Raw genomic sequence first — 17,872 nt, 5'->3', positions numbered from 1 at the left:
ATCTTATAGAGGCTTTGGGGAATGAGAGGCTACTGAAAACAGACAAAGGCCTTAGTTTGTTAAAATAAGGTCCAGCGGCTGACTCCGGACTAGGGTGACAAAGTAAAAACTACATTTCCCAAGGAGCAGCGCGGCGCGTCACACAGGAAGGACGGCGCATGCGTGAAGGGGTTCGCGCTGCGACTAGCTCATAAAAGGAAAACAGCGTGTGTGGCTCTCGACGTGCCGCGAATCTTCGAACGTAAGCGCGTTATGGTCCTAAGGCTTTGAAAAGCATTCGAGGGACGCGCCCGCTCCTGCCGTCGTAATTTCCAGCGCGACGTGCTTACTCCGTTCGTGGCTTGGCAGGTGGGGCTGGGTCGCGGTCTGGGGCCCCCGGGAAATGGCGGGAGCGGAGGGTTAGGGTCCCCGGTGCGTCCCTACTCCCGGGCCTTGCCGAGGCGGCTCTCGAGGGGCGGTGCGCACGCGCCCTGGGCGGGGAGAGGCGGGGCTGGAGGAGGGAGGGCCGGCCGTGTTTGAGTTTGCGCGTGCGCTCGCCGGAAGCTGGCGCGCGCGGTGCGGGGCGCTAAGGCGGCAGAGGCGGGGTACTCAGCCCAGGTGTGGGAAGACAGCAGCCGAGGATGCGCCCCCCTTAAGGAGAGGACTTCCTTCGCCCTCCAGAGACTTCCAGTTGCCTCCTCATCTGTCTGCGCCCGTTTACAGCCTAGGGCTTCAGTCTGTAGCTGACCTCTCATCTCCAGGTCTCTCGAGAACCCACTCCAGTCTAGGCCCCCACCATTCCACTGAAATAGCACTTTGTCAAAGCCACCAATGATCGCAACGTCGCCAAATTCAGTTTTAACTTCGTTCGCACTCCCGTAGCAATTTTTGATGCGGTTCATCGTTGCCCCTTCTTGAAGCACGTTCTTCATTTGATTTGTGCAATAGCCACGTCTTTAGCCTCAGCTCTCTGGCTTCTCCTCTGCTGATTTCTTGTTCCTCTTCCTTATCTTTAATGATTACACCGCCCCCAGGCCTCATGCTGAATCTCTTCTCCGTGGTCACTTCCTAGGAGCTATCAATTTCAAGGCTTTAAATATAAATACTGTGTGTTGTGCTCTCAAATTTCTATCTGCAGCCCAGTGCTCTACCTTGAACTCCAGATTCTTACATTCACCTCTCAAATGGTATCTCTTAAAATGTCAAATCAGCATCTCAAACATGTACAAAACTGACATTTTAAGTTTTACCCTTCTCGTACCTTAACCTGTCTTCCCATTCTTCCAGTTGCTCCTGCCAAACACTTGAGTTATTCTTGGTGTATTTTGTCCCCCTCCCCTTTCCTTCTCCAGTATATTATCATGTATTTGCCCTTGAGGCTTTGAAGTTTCACTATTGGGTGTCTAATTGTAGATATTCTCTTTGGCACTTTGTCCTTTTTGCCTGAGAATTTGTGTTTTCAGTTCTTCGACATCCCTGTCATTGTTTATTCAAATTTATCTGTGTATCTACTCTGTCCTCTATGTCCCTTTTATTTAAAAAAAATTTTTTTTTAATGTTTATGTATTTATTTTGAGAGAGTGCACATGTGCATGCAAGCCAGGGAGGGACAGAGAGAAAGAATCCCAAGCATGGAGCCCGACAGGATTCAATCCCACCAACCATGAGATCATGACCCGAGCCAATATCAAGAGTTGTTCCTTAACCAACTGAGCCTCCCAGGCGCCCCATCTCTATGTCCCTTTTAACTTTCACCTACAAATAAGTATATGGGACTATTTTTTTAATGTCTGTGTTCCTTTCTGGACTGTAAGTTTTGTACAGCAAGGCAGGGAGTCTTTGCCTCATTCACTGCTGTATGTTCCTCATGCCTGGCACAGCAGTATTTAACAAATTATTGAATGAATTAATTTATAGAGAAAAAGTACCTCTTCTCCGTAAGTGGGAGTAGATTGTCTTTCTTAGAGTATGTTTATAGGAACTATTTTTTTTTTTTTTCTGGGATTGGAGAGAAGGTATTGACTAACCCAGCTTCAGAATTGGTGCATGCTTCTAAGCTGAAAGACTGTTTTAAGAGATTTCCAGGATTCAGCTCCCATAATCTATTTTGAAGACATAGTAGGTGCCAGGCCCTGTGCTAGTTGCTGGGAATATAGAGACGAATACGCCTGCTTCTCCGTCTTCTGAGAGTTCGTGGTCTGCAGGAGAGACAAGTTAATGCAAGTGTCTCGTGCGTGTGTGACAGGTGCAAGAACAGAAATTTGTGTACCGTGCCTTGGAAATTTTGATTGCCCTTGGCATCAGGGCACCTGAGCAGGGCCTGGGACAGCCAGATCCCCCTGCCATTCTCTTCTGGCTGCAAGCAGCTTTGTTCTTTTACACGAGGACACAAATAACATCATAAATACTACGTTCTGTGTATGCTGTGGTGTGAGAAATGTTGGCAAGTACTGCCGTGAAAGTACTAACTTGGCTGCCATTTGATTTGCACCTGAAAGACGAGCAAATTTGAGACCCACGGAGAGGTAGGGAAAGGATTAAAGGACCTGAAGCATGAAAGCCTGTGCTTGCTTGGGATGGGGACACTGGAATTGCTTACTGCAGTTGCTGTATGGTATTGCTGTTTGAGAGGGGCTGGCTGTCCAGGATCTGAAGTGGTGCCTTGAAAGTGTTTTGTCGGGGCACCTGGCTGGCTCAGTTGGTGGAGTGTGTGACCCTTGATCTCGGGGTCGTGAGTTCGAGCCCCACGTTGGGTGTAGAGATTGCTTAAATAAACAAACTTTTTAAAAAATCTTAAAAAAGGAAGTGTTTTGTAAACCACAGTGTGTGTTTTGTAAATACCTGGCCCAGCCACGAGGCACCCTGTTCTCAGTGGGTAGGTCCATTAGAATTCATAGTTTTAGTGACCCAGCTTTCCGGAGCTGGAAACAGGGGCATGTAGTAAGTCAGCCTTTTAAACCTCATTTCTAAATTTGTGTACAAAGAGTCTTACAAATGTTTTAAAAATGAATCTTCTATAGGATCCTATATCATTTGCATTGGAAAAAATACCCAGTATACATCACTTCAGGATTTGTGGTCACTCTGTCTGTGGAGGGGAAGCTAGTTTGTTGAACATCACACCAGTAGGTTTGGGATGTTGATCATGAGCCTTAAGGCTTAGGTCATAGAGTCAGACAGATCTGGATTTGAATCCCACCTCTTCCACTTATTACTTGTGTGACTTCAGTAAAGTCACTGATTTCTCCAAGACTCCTGTTTCCACAGTGTTAAATGAAGAGCACTTCCTCTGCAGGACCGTTAGAAGAGTTAGATGGAGTCATCTACATAAAAGTGCTTAGCTCATAGTAGGTATTCAGTAAGGAATAGCTGTCAGTGTTTGTCGTAGATTCTAAATCTAAAGTTCTCTCTTGGCCAGCAAGAGAGCAGACGCAGGATTAAAAGCAAGAGATGGCTAATGTCCGCGAAAAGACAAGACCCCGAATAAGGGTCCTTGCTCCGTATTTATTAAGATCAGAAGGCTTACAAACGTGATGGGCATGCACAAAGAGACAATGAATCTGTGAACATTAACTCACGGGCATGAGGGAAAGAGGGTTTTGAAGATACACGGTGTTTGAGGTTTGGGTCAATCCTTGCGCCAGGCAGATGGGCAGATGGTTGTTAATGGCAGACAGGAGGCGCAGTGTCTGTTTATCTTAGCTAGCCTAGGGGATAAGGCAGATAGGGGAAATGACCTCAGGGTTAACAAGGCACCTTTTCTTTTGCTAATCAGCTCTGCTCTGGGCTGCTTCACCCACAGCAACAGAGGTCTATAGCCCTATTTACCTGTTTACTTAACTTGGTCCTTCCCTCCTGTGAAAATAGTACTGAATTGGGGGGCACTTTTGCCCTGAATACCTAATCTTGCTTACTTCATATACCTTTGTGTTGGGGGCCTTTGCCCCCCTGTCTATTCTAGGGGCCTTTGCCCCCTACCACGTCTATTCTGGGGGCCTTTGCCCCTCTCCTACTCTATTCTGGGGGCCTAATCTTGTCTACTCAAGCTTGGGTAAGAGCATCCTATGGTTTTGTAATTCTTTATGCCTTGTTAACCCACTGGTGCAAGCCCAGGGAATTTCTAAACTTATTTCTCACAATTGTTACCTTTATTTTTATCAGATGCCACTACGAATCACCATCCTATTGGTGACTCTTTCAGTGCAATCTTAATAACAGTTGATTGACAGCTTCTAGTAGACGAAATGGTCTTACTTCATGATCTCTTTTGCTAATGAATAAGCCGAAGTCATTACAAAGTTTGAAATTGGGAGGGAGGGCATAGATTTTAGAGTTTGCAGTTTTGTAACTACCTGTTATTTCCTGAATTACCGAGCATAATTTAACCACTCTGAACTTCAGGTTCCCCAGCTATAGAGAGGGTGTGCTTAGGCGATTGTTAGGTTTCAATGAGAATGATGTATGTAAGCTTTGGTCTAGAAGCATGGTAGGTACTAGGGGAAAGAAATCCGCATCTCCTTAATTTTTTCAAACCAATTGATGAATGTAGATTGTTGTTGAGCGTGGCTACATTGAGAGTATGGGATCTGAGTGTAGGGTCTTAGATGCCTGCCTTCCCTTTGATTCAGAACAAAGCTCTGTCTTAAGCCCTGTGGGATTGATGTTAGAGTGGTTTAAGTATAGAATGTTTGGATTTGTTGGTATGGAGCCTTGGCTTCTAGACAAGGTGCTAGAGAACAGGTTTAGACTGAGTGGTTAGCGGTTAACGCGTTCTTTGTCCCTATAATTACCTATTAGGCTTCTCAGTTGCAGATAACAAAAAGCTAACCCAAACTAGTCCAAGGAGAAAAGTAGTATCCATTAGACTCTAACTGAAAAGTCCTGGGTATACCAGCCTCAGGCACAGTTATATCCCGAAACCTAAGTTATGTCACCAGGAATTTTTTTTTTTTTTCTTTTAATGTCTTTCAGCTCCACTTTTCTCCATGTTGACTTCTGTCTCAGACGGGCAAAAGCCTCCATCAGTTCCAGGCTTCCCTGCTACTCTGTTAACAACCAACTGAAAGAAGGTATCTCTTTTCAGATAGCTTCCAGCAAAAGATCTTTTTTTCCCCTAATTTCTGTCTAATTTTAATTAAAACAATTTTTAAAAATTTTTTCAAACATTTATTTATTTTTTTGAGAGACAGAGCACTAGGGGAGCAGGGGCAGAGAGAGAGAGAGAGAGAGTCACAGATTCCGAAGCAAGCTCCAGGCTCCAGGCTCCAAGCTGTCAGGACAGAGCCCAACATGGGGCTCGAACCCATGAACCGTGAGATCATGACCTGAGCCGAAGTTGGATGCTTAACCGACTGAGTCACTCAGGCGCGCCCCAGCAAAACCTCTTAAATTGATTTGGGCCAGACTTAGGTCACATTCCTCTTCCTGAGCTAGTCATGGCGGTCAGAAAGAGTGGAATACTCTTGTGGGCCCAGGTCATATACCCATCTTGGAGCCAAGGTGAAGGACATTTTCTCGAAGGAGAAATTGGGAGTACTGTTACCAAAATGGAGAGAAAAGGTGATGGGCATACACTGAGAGGTTGCTTCCAGTAATGATGGAGGAGCTCAGATCAGGCCAACCCTCTCACAGACAATGACCATAACTTGTACAAATTAAAACAAAACAAAAACCCACTAACTGGAGTCAGTGGAGCAGGAGTCGACCCCCAGAAGGGAGTGGCACTGATGAGGTGTTCTCAATGTCTTGTTACGTGATACTCATCTTGAAAAGATAGCCACGCAGAGGGAGTTCCAGTTTTTTTTAATGTTTGTTTATTTTTGAGAGAGAGAGACAGACAGACAGAGTGCAAGCAGGGGAGGGGCAGAGGGAGAGGGAGACACAGAATACGAAGCAGGCTCCAGGCTCTGAGCTGTCAGCACAGAGCCTGATGCGGGGCTCGAATTCGTGAACTGCGAGATCATGACCTGAGCCGAAGTCGGATGCTCAACCGACTGAGCCCCCCAGGTGTCCCCCAGATTCTTGATATAAAAGTCATTTTACCTAAATGTCCCACCCACCAATGAATGGAAAAACAAAATCCATACCAGTGGAGTATTATTCAGCCATAAAAGGAATGAAATACACATGTGTAGCAGGAATGAACCTTGAAAATATTGCGCTAAGTGAAAGAAGCCAGTCCCCAAAGGCCACATAGTGTGTGATTTTGTTTCTATGAAGCATCTAGAACAGGCAGATCTGTAAGGTCAGAAAGAATAAACAGTTGCCAGTGGCTACGGGGAGTGACTGCTGATGGGTACGGGTTTTTGGGGTGTACAGGCTTTGGGGGTCCTGAAAATGATTCTGAAATTAGGTCGCGGTGATGGTGGCACAACCTTTTGAATATACTAAAAGGCCACTGAATTGAACGTGTAAAGGAAGCCATATAAGCACATGGGAAGGTGCTCAGCATCAGTGGTCACCAGAGAAGTCTAAATTAAACCCACAATGGAAAACCACTTCACACTAGCTAGAATGGCTAAATTTTCTTAAATAAAATGAAAACAACAACACTGTATGTCACCGGGCATGTGGAGCAACTAAAGCTTCCATATGTTGTTGGTGGGAAGCCGGTACACCTTCTCAGGAACAGGGTCTGGTCCGGTGGTTTCCTGTAAAATTAAGTATCCACCTCAGACCTAAGGACTTAAGAGAAATGAACATATGTCCGAAAAAAGACTCACGTGTGACTGCTCGTGGCAGTTTTATTCACAGTGGCCCCGAACTGGGAATCACCCAGGTGCCACCAAAGCGAGGGCTGGTTAAAGAAACAGGTTTTTTCGTACAGGAGAATGCTGCTGGGCAGTGGAAAGAAACGGACTCCTGATACACATCCCACCACCGATGAATCTCAAAAACGTGTTGAGAGAATCCGGACCCTAAAGATGGTGGATGGCATGATTACATTTCAGTGAAATTCTGGAACAGGTGTAACTAATCGATAGTCAAAAATGTCAGAATGGTGGTTCCCTCTGGGTAGAAATAGAAGGTGTGGCTTTTTTTTTTTTTTTTTTTAAGAACATGAGCAGGATAGAGGAACAGAGGGAGAGAGAGAGAGAATCTTAAGCAGGCTCTGCGCTCAGCATGGGTCTGACCTGGGGCTTGATCGTATGACCCTGGGATCATGACCCGAGCCCACATCAAGAGCGAGATATTCAACAACCGAGCCACCCAGGCGCCGCGGAAGTTGTGGCTTCTAAACCGGTTGGAAGAAGAGAGTGCTAGGAGCCAAAAAGTGTATAGTGTTGGGCCTTGCCTCAGAATTCAGAAGAATGCCTGAAACCTTGCAGGGATTGCCTGGCCTCCCAGGGTTAAGAACAGTGATAGATCAGCTGGGGCCTTTGGACTCTGATAACAGGCAGCTTGGGCTCAAAGCCATGTCCTCCCAGCTGGGAGCTCTGGCCTTTCAGCCAAGTTCCAGTGCCCGGTGCTTGGTTCCCACAGGCTCTGGTGTTGCAGATGTTTTCTGGGGAAGTCCAAGTTCACAACCGACTAGATCCAGTTAGTGGGAGTTTGTTGTAAAATCATAAAATGAGGTGGTTCTCCCAAGCAAGGCGCCACCCAGCAGGCAGAGCTCACACAGGAGAGCACTCCTCCGTGGTGTGGTCTTTGTGCGGGCCATCCGCTCAGAGCCGCTCCCCTCGGGCTCGGGATGCATCAGTGTTTTCTTTTGCTTGTGCCTTTGACTGCTTTGCTTGACTTAGCATAGTCCCTGTTTTTTCCTGGCAGTTCCCTGAGCCACATCTGCGGACAGAGAGGGGGAAACTCATGTCCACTAAGAGTGTGTGTTGTCCCAGGCACTGCCTGGACCTTACTTGTGTTGTTAATCCTCCAGTGGGTGCTCTGGTCTTTATGGAGACTCAGGAAGGTTAAGGAGCGCCCACAGGGTGAGTAAAAGGCCTCATGAGAACTTATGTTCCCTGTTCTGTCCCCTTTCCCCTCCTTGGAATGCTCCTAAAATATGCATGGCCGTCCATTTCTCTGATGACTTGTTGGTGGCGTATTTCATTTCTTTCTGTGACTTCATGCGTTTGGGCATGTGCGAATGCTGTTTGCCCCTTCCTGTGTTTACCAGAATAGTTTCTGATAAACAGCTGCCAAGCTCTCCTATGTTCTAGGCTTTGTTTCGGGTGCCAAGGCACAGAGATGACTAACACTCAGTTCTTGTACTTAAGGGGCTAGAAATCCTAGAAGTGGGCTCCTACGCAAATAGAAAACAGTTTTACAAGAGCAAGTGCACTCTGATTGCAGTTATATTGCACGTACAGGGAGCGGCACACAAAATGAAAATCATTTAGGTTGCCGAGGTTTACTTTAATAATTCTTTAATAATTCTTATACTATTTTTTTGTCTGCTAAATTAGGAAAAAATGGAAAGAGAGGTGTGGCCAGAGTGCTCTGGGGCCCAGGGGCGTTCCTCACTGCTGAGTGGTTAAGGAGTGCCCCAAAGAAGAGAGGGCATTTGAGCAGGAAGAACATGCTGGCATTTGTCTGTTAGGTTTGGGGGGAAGGGGCATCCGGGTAGTGGAAAAGCTTGGTGGTCCACTTGCAGAGGTGACTGGTTCCAGAGAAAGCAGTCGTTTGTTGTATAATCGAGAGATGAACTTTTCCCGGGCGGGGCACTACCCAGCGGACAAGGCGACCCTCCGGAATGCTGTTCTCCATCTCAGCACTTCACAGTGTTTCACACTGGATGGAAATGAGGGGAGGTGAAAGCATTTTAAAAACTACCAGTCACCATTCATACGTGAGGGGATCCCGATGATTGGTATAGGGGCTGAGTGTCGGAGGCCAAAGGTCTCCAAAACCGGGGCCCACCCTCCACTGCTGCTTGCTGGTTGCAAGATTAGGCCCTGACTGCTTTGCTCTTTGACCTCCTTCTTCCCCTCCAGACCACGTGGGTCAGCTTTCAAATTTCAGTGTGCTGAAAGTTTCAAGCTCCATCGTGTGTGTGTGTGTGTGTGTGTGTGTGTGTGTGTGTGTGTGTGTCTGTCTGTCTCTGCATCTTCCATTTGCAAAAGGTTTTCTGAGATACATGCTTTTTTTTCCTGTGTATGCATAGGATACCTCTGGAGAAATACCCAAGAAACAGTAGGGGTTACTTCTAGGGGTGGGAGATTTCATTGTACTTCTGGAATCATTTGAATTTTTTTTTATTATGTGCATATGTTAAAGGTTTGTTTTTTTTGTTTTTTTTCCTTAAGAGGAACAGGCTTTGTGTCCAGCCACAGTGAGGCACAGCAATGGGTGATATTGTGATAATGTGATGAGAGCCCCAACTAAGACAGTGACAGGTGGGGTGGAAGGGAGGGGCCGGGTTTGGGAGAAATTTCTGAGGCAAAATCCCTAGGAATGGAATGGGGTGGATCAGGGAGCTGTGGGGTTGCAGATGGCCAAGAAGGAGGAGTGGATGTCTCTGAGATGTGAGGCCTGGGAGGCTGGCTGGGCAGCGATGGGTGCCATCAAACCACATCTGGAAGGCAGAGCAGAGCAGGAAGTGTGAGTTGTCTGAGGGGCGTCTCGGGCCCTCAGCTGGCAGCTCAAAATCTGAGCTGGGAACCTTGGCGAGGGGTCAGGGTTGATGGAGGAATCTGGAAGTTTCAGAATATGGGGCCTTACAGCAGATGAGCTACCCAGGGAGCTTAGAGACTGAGAGGGGGGTCCTGGAGTAGCCGTCCTGTGGGTCGGAGGAGGGGGCAGCAGAAGGACCGCACAGGGTGGTTGGAGAAATAGGAGGGACCGCAGGCCTGGAAACTCAGCCAAGCTTCGAGAAGCAGCATGTGGTCAGGTGTTCAGGGCAGCAGAAAGGTCCAGGAGCTAACAGGAGATCACTGGGGAGTGGGGGGGGGAGCCATGCTGTGTCGGGCTGAGGTGTGAATGGGAATAGAAAATGAGGACAGTGGTACGTGTGGAGCCCTGTGCTAGGTATCGACGATCTAGTGATCCCCACCCTCAAGAGAGGAGACAAAAACACACAAAGAGAATTTGAATATGATTTGATAGGCACTATGGTAGAGAGATGCACAGGATAATTCGAGGCCACAGAGAAAGCTAACAAGTCAGCCTAGTAGACAGGTTTCCGACCGTGGCTGATGAAGGGAGATGGTATATGAGCCAGATCCTAGAGAGTAAGTAGTTAAATTGGGCCGAGGATTAGGGATGTCCTGCTTGCAGGAAGCACATCCCAGATGGAGGGAACAGCATGGGGATAAGAAATGTGACATGGCGTGTGGCCAAAAGCAGGAGTGAGAAGTGTCTGGGGTATGAAGTGTGAGGCAGGCAGGGTGACGAGAGGAGACAGGAATGGGGGGCCAGGGACGGAGGCCTCTTCCGTCGAGTCTGTGTTGTGGGTAAGGACTTGATGCACCCTGGAGGCACGGGTTGAAAGCGTTTGGCAGGGGAACATGGCCACGCTTGTCTTTCAGATGGGTGGTGCCGCGGCCGCGTCGAGGGTGGATTTGATGGAGAGGAAACTGCAGAAGGGTGTGCTGGGTAAGTTACCGGGAGGCCATCGGTGTGGTGGGAAACAGTGACTGAAGGCTAAGAAGGGGGCAGTGAGTCAACAGGAGCGGTGACCGATTGGACAGGGGATTGAGGGAGAAGGTGGTTTGAAAACAGCTGTTTTCAGCACAGGCAGCTGAGTGGCTTCTGGACACGCCGGCAGGGAAGGAGCGAGCTAGCACACAGGAGTTTTAGGGGTGGAGTGGGTAGGGAGGGATGAGTTGGGTTTTGGACATACAGGTTTTTTGGGTTTTTTTTTTAAGTTTTATTGAGCTATAATTCACATACCATACAATTCACCTAAAGTGCACGATTCATTGTTGGTTTGTTGTTGTTGTTTCACTGATTTGTACAGCCATCACCAGTATTTTAGAATGGTTCCTGGACAAATTGATGTAAAATCTTTTTGAAACCGTAGAAAATTTCTAGTGTATAGGGGAGACTCATACAAGGAATGTCTGTGTCGGGCATAGGGATTTGGGGTCTTCTCTGGTAGGGCTGTCCAGCTGGCATGAAAATAAGGTTCTGAATCTTGGGGACGCTGTGGGGGCTGGAGGTAGATTTGGGAGTTGGTGCCATGTGGCCCATAGTTGATAATACGAGGGAAGAAGCCTTTGCTTAACAACAAAGTTTGGGAGAGTTGATGCGGGAAGTTCACAGTGGACCTTACTGCGGGGGCGGGGGGTGGGGAGAGGGTCAGGGCAGGAGAGAGGTGGTATGTCAGGTAGAATTATTATCAAGTTCTTGCCAAGTCCTTGACACAACTTACCAGTGGTGGTTATTGATGTGAGGGGATTGCTGATGAAAGCAGAGGTGTTTGTTCTTGCCTGAGGAGCTCCCAGTCTGGTTGGGGAAGAAAAGCCAGTTTATAAAGGGAGGTTGGAAAGTCTAGATAGGAAGAGTCCCAACAGGAGACACGTTTGGCTTATTTAGGGACAGTCAGGCAAGACCAGTCTTGAGCTGATCCTTGCAAGTGTAAGCTTTGGAGGAAGGGCGTGCCCTTCAGCCTCTGTGGAGGGGAGGGGTGGTGGAAGGGACCTCCATGTCGAGTGTTTGTAGATGGGACGGGCTGGAAGGAATGTTCGAAAATGATGATGGGACGGGCTGGAAGGAATGTTCGCAAATAATGAGGGCTGCCGCTGGGTGTATCTCAGGGCCGGATCCCGTCCCTCAACTGCCCGTGTCTTCTTCAGATGCAGCCCTGTTCTTTGGCCCTTGGTCTTGTTCTCAGCATGCTTCTAGAAGCCCCTCAGCCAGCGTACTCCCATTTCCCCACCCGAAGCCCCCCTCCCCCATCCACACTGCCTTCCCCTCAGGCCTCCACCCTCTCTGGTGCCACAGCTCTGGCAGGAGGTAGTCGTGTACATGTGCTTCTCCTGCATGGTGGCTCCTGTCTCTCCCATTGCCCGTTTCCTGAGGTCCTCAGTAAAGTCCTGACTGAGACCACTCCCGAGTCCTTTCCTGTAACATCTGGGGGCAGGTGGATGGGGGTGGCGGCCGGGGCGGGGTGGGGTGGGGGGAGACCTGGAAGTGTATACGGCGGCGGCCAGGCTCGAGCCCTGAGGAGCGCCAGCATTTGCAGGACAGGCCGGTGAGAGGCCGGTGCAGGAGAGGAGTGGAGGCTGACCACGCAGGAGGGAGGCCCTGACGCCAGGGGAGGAGGCGGCGGGCACCTGTGTCCAGCGGATGCAGGCAGGGGAAGGATCTAATTCTTTGGCCTGTGCGGTTCCTGGTTCTCCCGAGAGCATCATTGCTGGGCTGGGGACGACAGAAGCTAGACTCAAGTGGGTTGCGAAGTCAAATGGGGGCGAGGACTAGAAGCACAGGCTTGGACCACTTCTGAAGTTTTGCCGTGAAGAGATGAGGTGGGGAGCTGGAGGGGAGTGTGGGCTTTGGAAGCTCTTACATATTTTAATTTTTAAGATGGGCTCTCCTAAAGTATGCTCGTGTGCCATACGGCATAGGAAAGGGGCGTCAGCCGTCCCGAGAGGAGATGGGATTCAGAACACAGATGACGGGTTGCTCTTCACTAAGCGCAGAGGTGACCGGTGCTGCTGCACTTAGCTTGTCCTGTTCATGGTGGGAACAGGGTCTCTGGCTTCTCTTCTGACCAGAGTGGGAACTTGGGACTTCAGCTAGGGGGGCTCAGACCCGGGCCTGAGGGCAGCAGCAAAAACATTGAAAGAGAGAGAGAGGTTGAAATGTCAGACAGACTTGCCGGGAACGACACCGATTTACGGGACAGCATTGTGGGCACGCCTGCCGCCGGTGTTTGTGGTGGCACAGCGTAAAGTCAGATGCACCCGTCCAGTTGTGGGGCTCGCCCCAATTTTACCATGCACCGGTGTGGGCAGGTCCACGGCAGGTGGCTCCACCCAGGGTCCCTGCTTTACTTAGCGGGAGAGACAACTCTTTTCCACGCGAATCCATCCTCCTTGGGATCTTTCCACTGAGCTCTCCTTCCGTCCACACCTTCACCTTTGTTGTAGCTCACTGGGGTGGGGGGGGGGGGTCTTTCTCCTTCCTCTTTTCTCACTCAGCAGATCAGTTCCTTCATGCTGATCATTCTCAAGTTTGTACGCTTCTAATGTCTAAACTCTCTAAACTTGAGATCCATTATTTCATGCGATTCTAGCTAATGCAGCTGGACTGTTTTTTTTAAGGGACATGTTCTTCCCTGTATTAAAATGTATTATGTAAAGCTGTGGTGGCAAAAAATAGTGTTGCATGTGGGAAAACGTGTCTTATGTCCCAAGCAATCGGGAAAAATAGATAAATTGGACTGTATAGACATTTAAAAATGTATTTCAAAGACAAAAATAAAGACAACCCAATAAAAATGGGTAAAGGGCAGTTCTCCAGAGCAGACACACCAATGGCTAATAAACAGGTGAAAACACGTTCAGCATCATTAGCCATGGGGGAAATGCAAATCAAAACCGCTAGTTAACTTTTCAAGCCCACTAGGAGGGCTGTGATCAGAAAGACAGTTACACGCACTGCTGCAGATGTAGGGATATCGGAACCCTGGTGCTTTGCTGCTGGGAATGTAAAATGGTGCGCCCACTTTGGAAACCGTCTGGCAGCTCCTCAAAAGGTTAAACCTAGAGTTACCATACAACCCAGCAGCTCCACTCCTGGGTATAGACCGAGAAAATGGAAACACGTCCACAGAAAAGCTTGTCCATGAGTGTTCATAGCAGTGTTATTCTCATTAGCCAAAAGTGAACACAACCCAAATGTCTATCAGTTGCTGGATTAATATACAAAGTGTGGTGTATGCAAGCAGAGGAATATTATTCCACAATGAGAATAAATGAAGTGCACAATAGGGAAATCTATAGAGGGGCGCCTGGGTGGCTCAGTCGGTTGAGTGTCCGACTTCAGCTCAGGTTGTGATTTCGCTGTCCGTGAGTTTAAGCCCTGCGTCAGACTCTGTGCTGACAGCTCAGAGCCTGGAGCCTGTTTCGGATTCTGTGTCTCCGTCTCTCTCTGCCCCTCCCCCACTCATGCTCTGTCTCTCTGTCTCTCTGTCTCTCTCTCTCTCTGTCAAAAATAAATATTTAAAAAAAATTTTAAAAAAATCTATAGAAACAGAAATAGATTAGTGTTTACCTGAGGCTGGTGGCTGGGCGTGGGGAGGTATATCTATCTAAAATTAACAACTCAGTGAATTTCAGTATATTCAGAGTTGTGCAGCTGTCACCACAATCAATTTTAGAACGTGGTCATCCCCTGGCTAAAAAGCCCCGTACTCATTAACAGTCCCTTTCCCCCTAACCACACTCCCCCCCCCCACCGCCATTTTCTGTGGATTTACCTAGATGATATTTCATCTAAATGGAATCGTACAGTAGGTAATGCAGTCTGTCGTGTGTGGCTTCTTTTACTTAGCATAAGGTTTTCAAGGTTCACCTGTGTTGTAGTATGTGTCATACTTCATTCCTTTTATTGTTGAATCATATCTGCCTTTGTGTGAACAATACCACTTTCCTCCATTCGTAGGATTTCTCCACATCCTCACCAACACTTGTTATGTCTCTTTTTAATGTGAAATGATACCTCCTTGTGGTTTTGACTTGTATTTTCTTGATGGCTAGTGATATTGAGTATCTTTTCATGTACTTTTTGGCCATTTATATATCTTCTTTGGAGAACTGTCTATTCAAATCTTTTTTAAGTTTATTTATTGGGAGAGAGAGAACAAGCGGGGAGGGGCAGAGAGAGAGGGGGACATAGGATCCAAAGCAGGCTCCGTGCCAATAGCGGAGAGCCTGATGTGGGGCTCGAACTCATGAACTATGAGATCATGACCTGAGCTGAAGTCAGATGCTTAACTGACTGAGCCACCCAAGTGCCCCAGATCATTTTGGTCTGAGGAAGGGGTCGAAATTCATTCTTTTACATATGGATACCTAGTTGTCCCAGTACGGTTTGTCAAAAAGACTATTCTAGTTGTCTTGGCACCCTGGTTGGAAATTAATTGACCGTAGGTATGAGGGTTTATTTCTGGTCTCTGGATTCTGTGTCATTGATCGATAGGTCTATCCTTATGCCCGTACTGCACCGCCTTGATTGCTATAGCTTTGTGTAGTGCATTTTGTAATTGGGAAAACATCTTTATATTTGAGATTGTTTTGTCTATTCTCGATCCCTTGAGTTACCAACTGGATTTTAGGATGAGCTCGTTAATTTCTGCAAAGAAGCCAGCTGGGATTGCATTGAAAATGATGAGGGACAGAAGCAGGAAGATGTTTACCCTTATTCAGGAAGCTGACCTAAAGCCTGCATAGTTTTGATAAAGATCAAATACATGCTGGTTACTACATTCTGTAAGGGTCTCACGACTGCCTCTATATCTCCAATAGTTAATATCGAACTGAATGACAAAGGAATCTTGCAAAAGTAGTTTTACGAGTAGACATTCAAAGAAATTCAAAGAAATTTTGGTAATCTGATATTCCCAGCATGCCTCCTTCCCTTTGATTACTGAGTATATATAACCACCAGCCTCACACAGCAAAAGTACAGCACCTTCTGCCCATGGGTCGGGTTCCCATGCTACTTAAATACACTTAGTAAGTTGCACTGTCAGCGGCTCAAGAATTCTTTCTTTACTGTTGGCCTCTACCCCCACATAATTTTTGGTAGCCTGTACGGGGACAGTGATGAAAGAAATCCAGGAGCTTCAGTGCGGCTTAGTAAGTCTTCTTTACCCCCAGTATTTGTTTCTTACTTGTTCTTTTTCGGAGATGTCCTGAATAGTATGACTCTCCAGAATGTGCCTTGTCCAAGTGCTCAGGAGAGAACCTGTGCCTGTGGCTACACTACAGGGAGGGACAAACTTCTGCCCCCCAGCTGGACACTGGTACCTTGGCTGTAACAGCGTTGGTCAGAAATCAAGCTCTCCCTGTTTTACTGGTTTATTTTATTTTTTTTTAGTGTTTGTTTATTTTTGGGACCGAGAGAGACAGAGTGTGAGCAGGGGAGGGGCAGAGAGAGAGAGAGAGAGAGAGAGAGAGGGAGACACAGAATCCGAAGTAGCCTCAGGCTCTGAACTGTCTGCACACAGCCTGACGCAGGGCTCAAACTCCGGAGCCATGAGATCATAACCTGAGCCGAAGTCAGACACTTAACTGACAGAGCCACCCGGGAGCTCCTATTTTGCTGTTTTTTATAATGTTTGTATTCTTCTTGGGCATGGGATGGCCATACCTGTCATTAGGGTGGCTGCCAACCTTAAGACCCCCTAAATAGCCCAGTGTGATCCCTCGAGCATAAAATTCAACATACATCTTCCTGTGTGCTTCCCGAAAGGGACAGGTGGGAGCTGTTCCCATTTGGGGCACTCACCCAACAGGGGACCCCTCCCTTGGGACTGGTTGACGGCTGAAACTCATGAGAAAGTTGCCCGGGTTAGGTAGGAGTTCCACACTGCCATCTTTTCATGTCTCTCATTTGACCTTCCCCATCGACTGTTTGGTGTTCTTGGTCCTGCTCTCAGGGTAAAGGTACTTCTACCTTAGATATCTCATGCGTAATTTGATATGAAATGGCTGCCCCTTCTAAACAAAGGCCAGGACCTCCACCCCATCCATTACTACTAGATCCAGAGGCTTACGAAGGGTATCATTATTGGTCACCAAGCCTACCGACTCCCCCAAAATGGAAAGAGGCAGCCTCAACGGTTGCGGCATTTCAGTCCATCTCCCCGCACCTACCGCAGGTTAGGGTGCAATAGGGGAAGTGGAGGGAAGCCCACATCCCTCCTCAAGTAGTACAGGGGTGTCAGAGCAGTCAGGGGAGGGTGCCTCCTGCCGCCCTGAACCCCAGGAAGCTTCAGCAGTGTTCCTGACAGGATGCCATTCAGAAGCCGAGAGAGATTTTGGTCAAGGACTCTTAGTTAATGTAACGATGGATGGGATCAGCTTCTTCAGTCCCAGAGGATTCCCCGTCTCCTAACACAATGGAGTTAATTTGGATTTAAAGAAAAAGTGCCGAACCCTACTCCCCACCCCAAAGAATAAATACTGCCCCCTAGTTAACACTGCCAACAAAAGATAGAAACCCAAGTGCCAGGGCGTGCAGCTCACTCTCTCGAGCTTGCCTGCTCTCACATCTCGAGAGTGTCTTTTTCACTTTAATAACCTTTCCCTCCCCACTTCTTTTACTCATCTGCTGTGCTGCATGTCTGTCCTGAGCTCCTTCCTGAGACAAGACCAAGAACCTTCAGCATCCACTTTGGGTCTGGCTGGGTCAAGGCTCCAGGGATCGGGGTCTCCCCAGTTCACATGGCAACACCTTCGGCAGCCACGAAGGGACAGGGTAACAGCAGGTCGAGTGACCGTCTTCATCGGTGAGCTTCTCACCTTCCTTGTGCTGGACAGTTGCTTAGTCACTCTTTGTTCTGCTCTCTCTTTCTGATCTCCCTGGGGAAAGGCCTCAAAAGGAAACAAAAAATTCCAGTATGCCAGATTATATCTCAGTACAGGGGAGACTTCTCCTGTCTCTCCCAAGGACACCCATGTTGATTGAAAGGAAGGATGGGCAGGGGTTCCCTCTTGGGGGGCACGCTAGGCCAAAGAGGGCAGCAGGTTGGGGATGCCCACCTGCATCAGGGATGATAGTGTGATGGTTCCAGGGAGATGTCCCAGGGCCCAGACTCTCCAAGGTGGTGCTCTTGGGGTTCAGCAGGGACGCCTCTAGCCCAGGAGACTGTCAACTTTCTTTCCTCTAAATCCTTGATCCCATCCCACCCCGCCTTGAGATACATCTTGAGAAGCTACAACCAGTTTGACCCTGGCACCTTGTATGCTTCCTTCCCACGTCGGCTTCTTTGTAACATTGTTGGCCT

The 17,872-nt window shown here is 48.1% G+C and overlaps 1 protein-coding gene across 5 annotated transcripts in view; it reads left to right on the top strand.

The window, feature by feature from the left end:
- The window catches only part of SGF29 (SAGA complex associated factor 29), a 32,446-nt gene that overhangs the window by 1,164 nt on the left and 13,410 nt on the right, over window positions 1-17,872 (top strand). Inside the window, exons 2-4 of one of the 5 annotated variants that reach the window (XM_042971739.1) lie at window positions 10-241; window positions 4,951-5,048; window positions 10,443-10,509. In XM_042971739.1, coding sequence (XP_042827673.1) covers window positions 10,443-10,509 — 67 coding nt within the window. In that variant the 5' untranslated portion in view covers window positions 10-241; window positions 4,951-5,048. The other 4 variants (XM_042971738.1, XM_007084068.3, XM_007084069.3 and 1 more) reach the window with 4 other exon arrangements.

This window comes from Panthera tigris, chromosome E3 (assembly GCF_018350195.1).
Source record: "Panthera tigris isolate Pti1 chromosome E3, P.tigris_Pti1_mat1.1, whole genome shotgun sequence".
NCBI classification, from domain to species: domain Eukaryota; kingdom Metazoa; phylum Chordata; class Mammalia; order Carnivora; family Felidae; genus Panthera; species Panthera tigris.
Note: the sequence above shows the minus strand (reverse complement) of the source record. Positions and strands in the feature narration are given on the sequence as shown.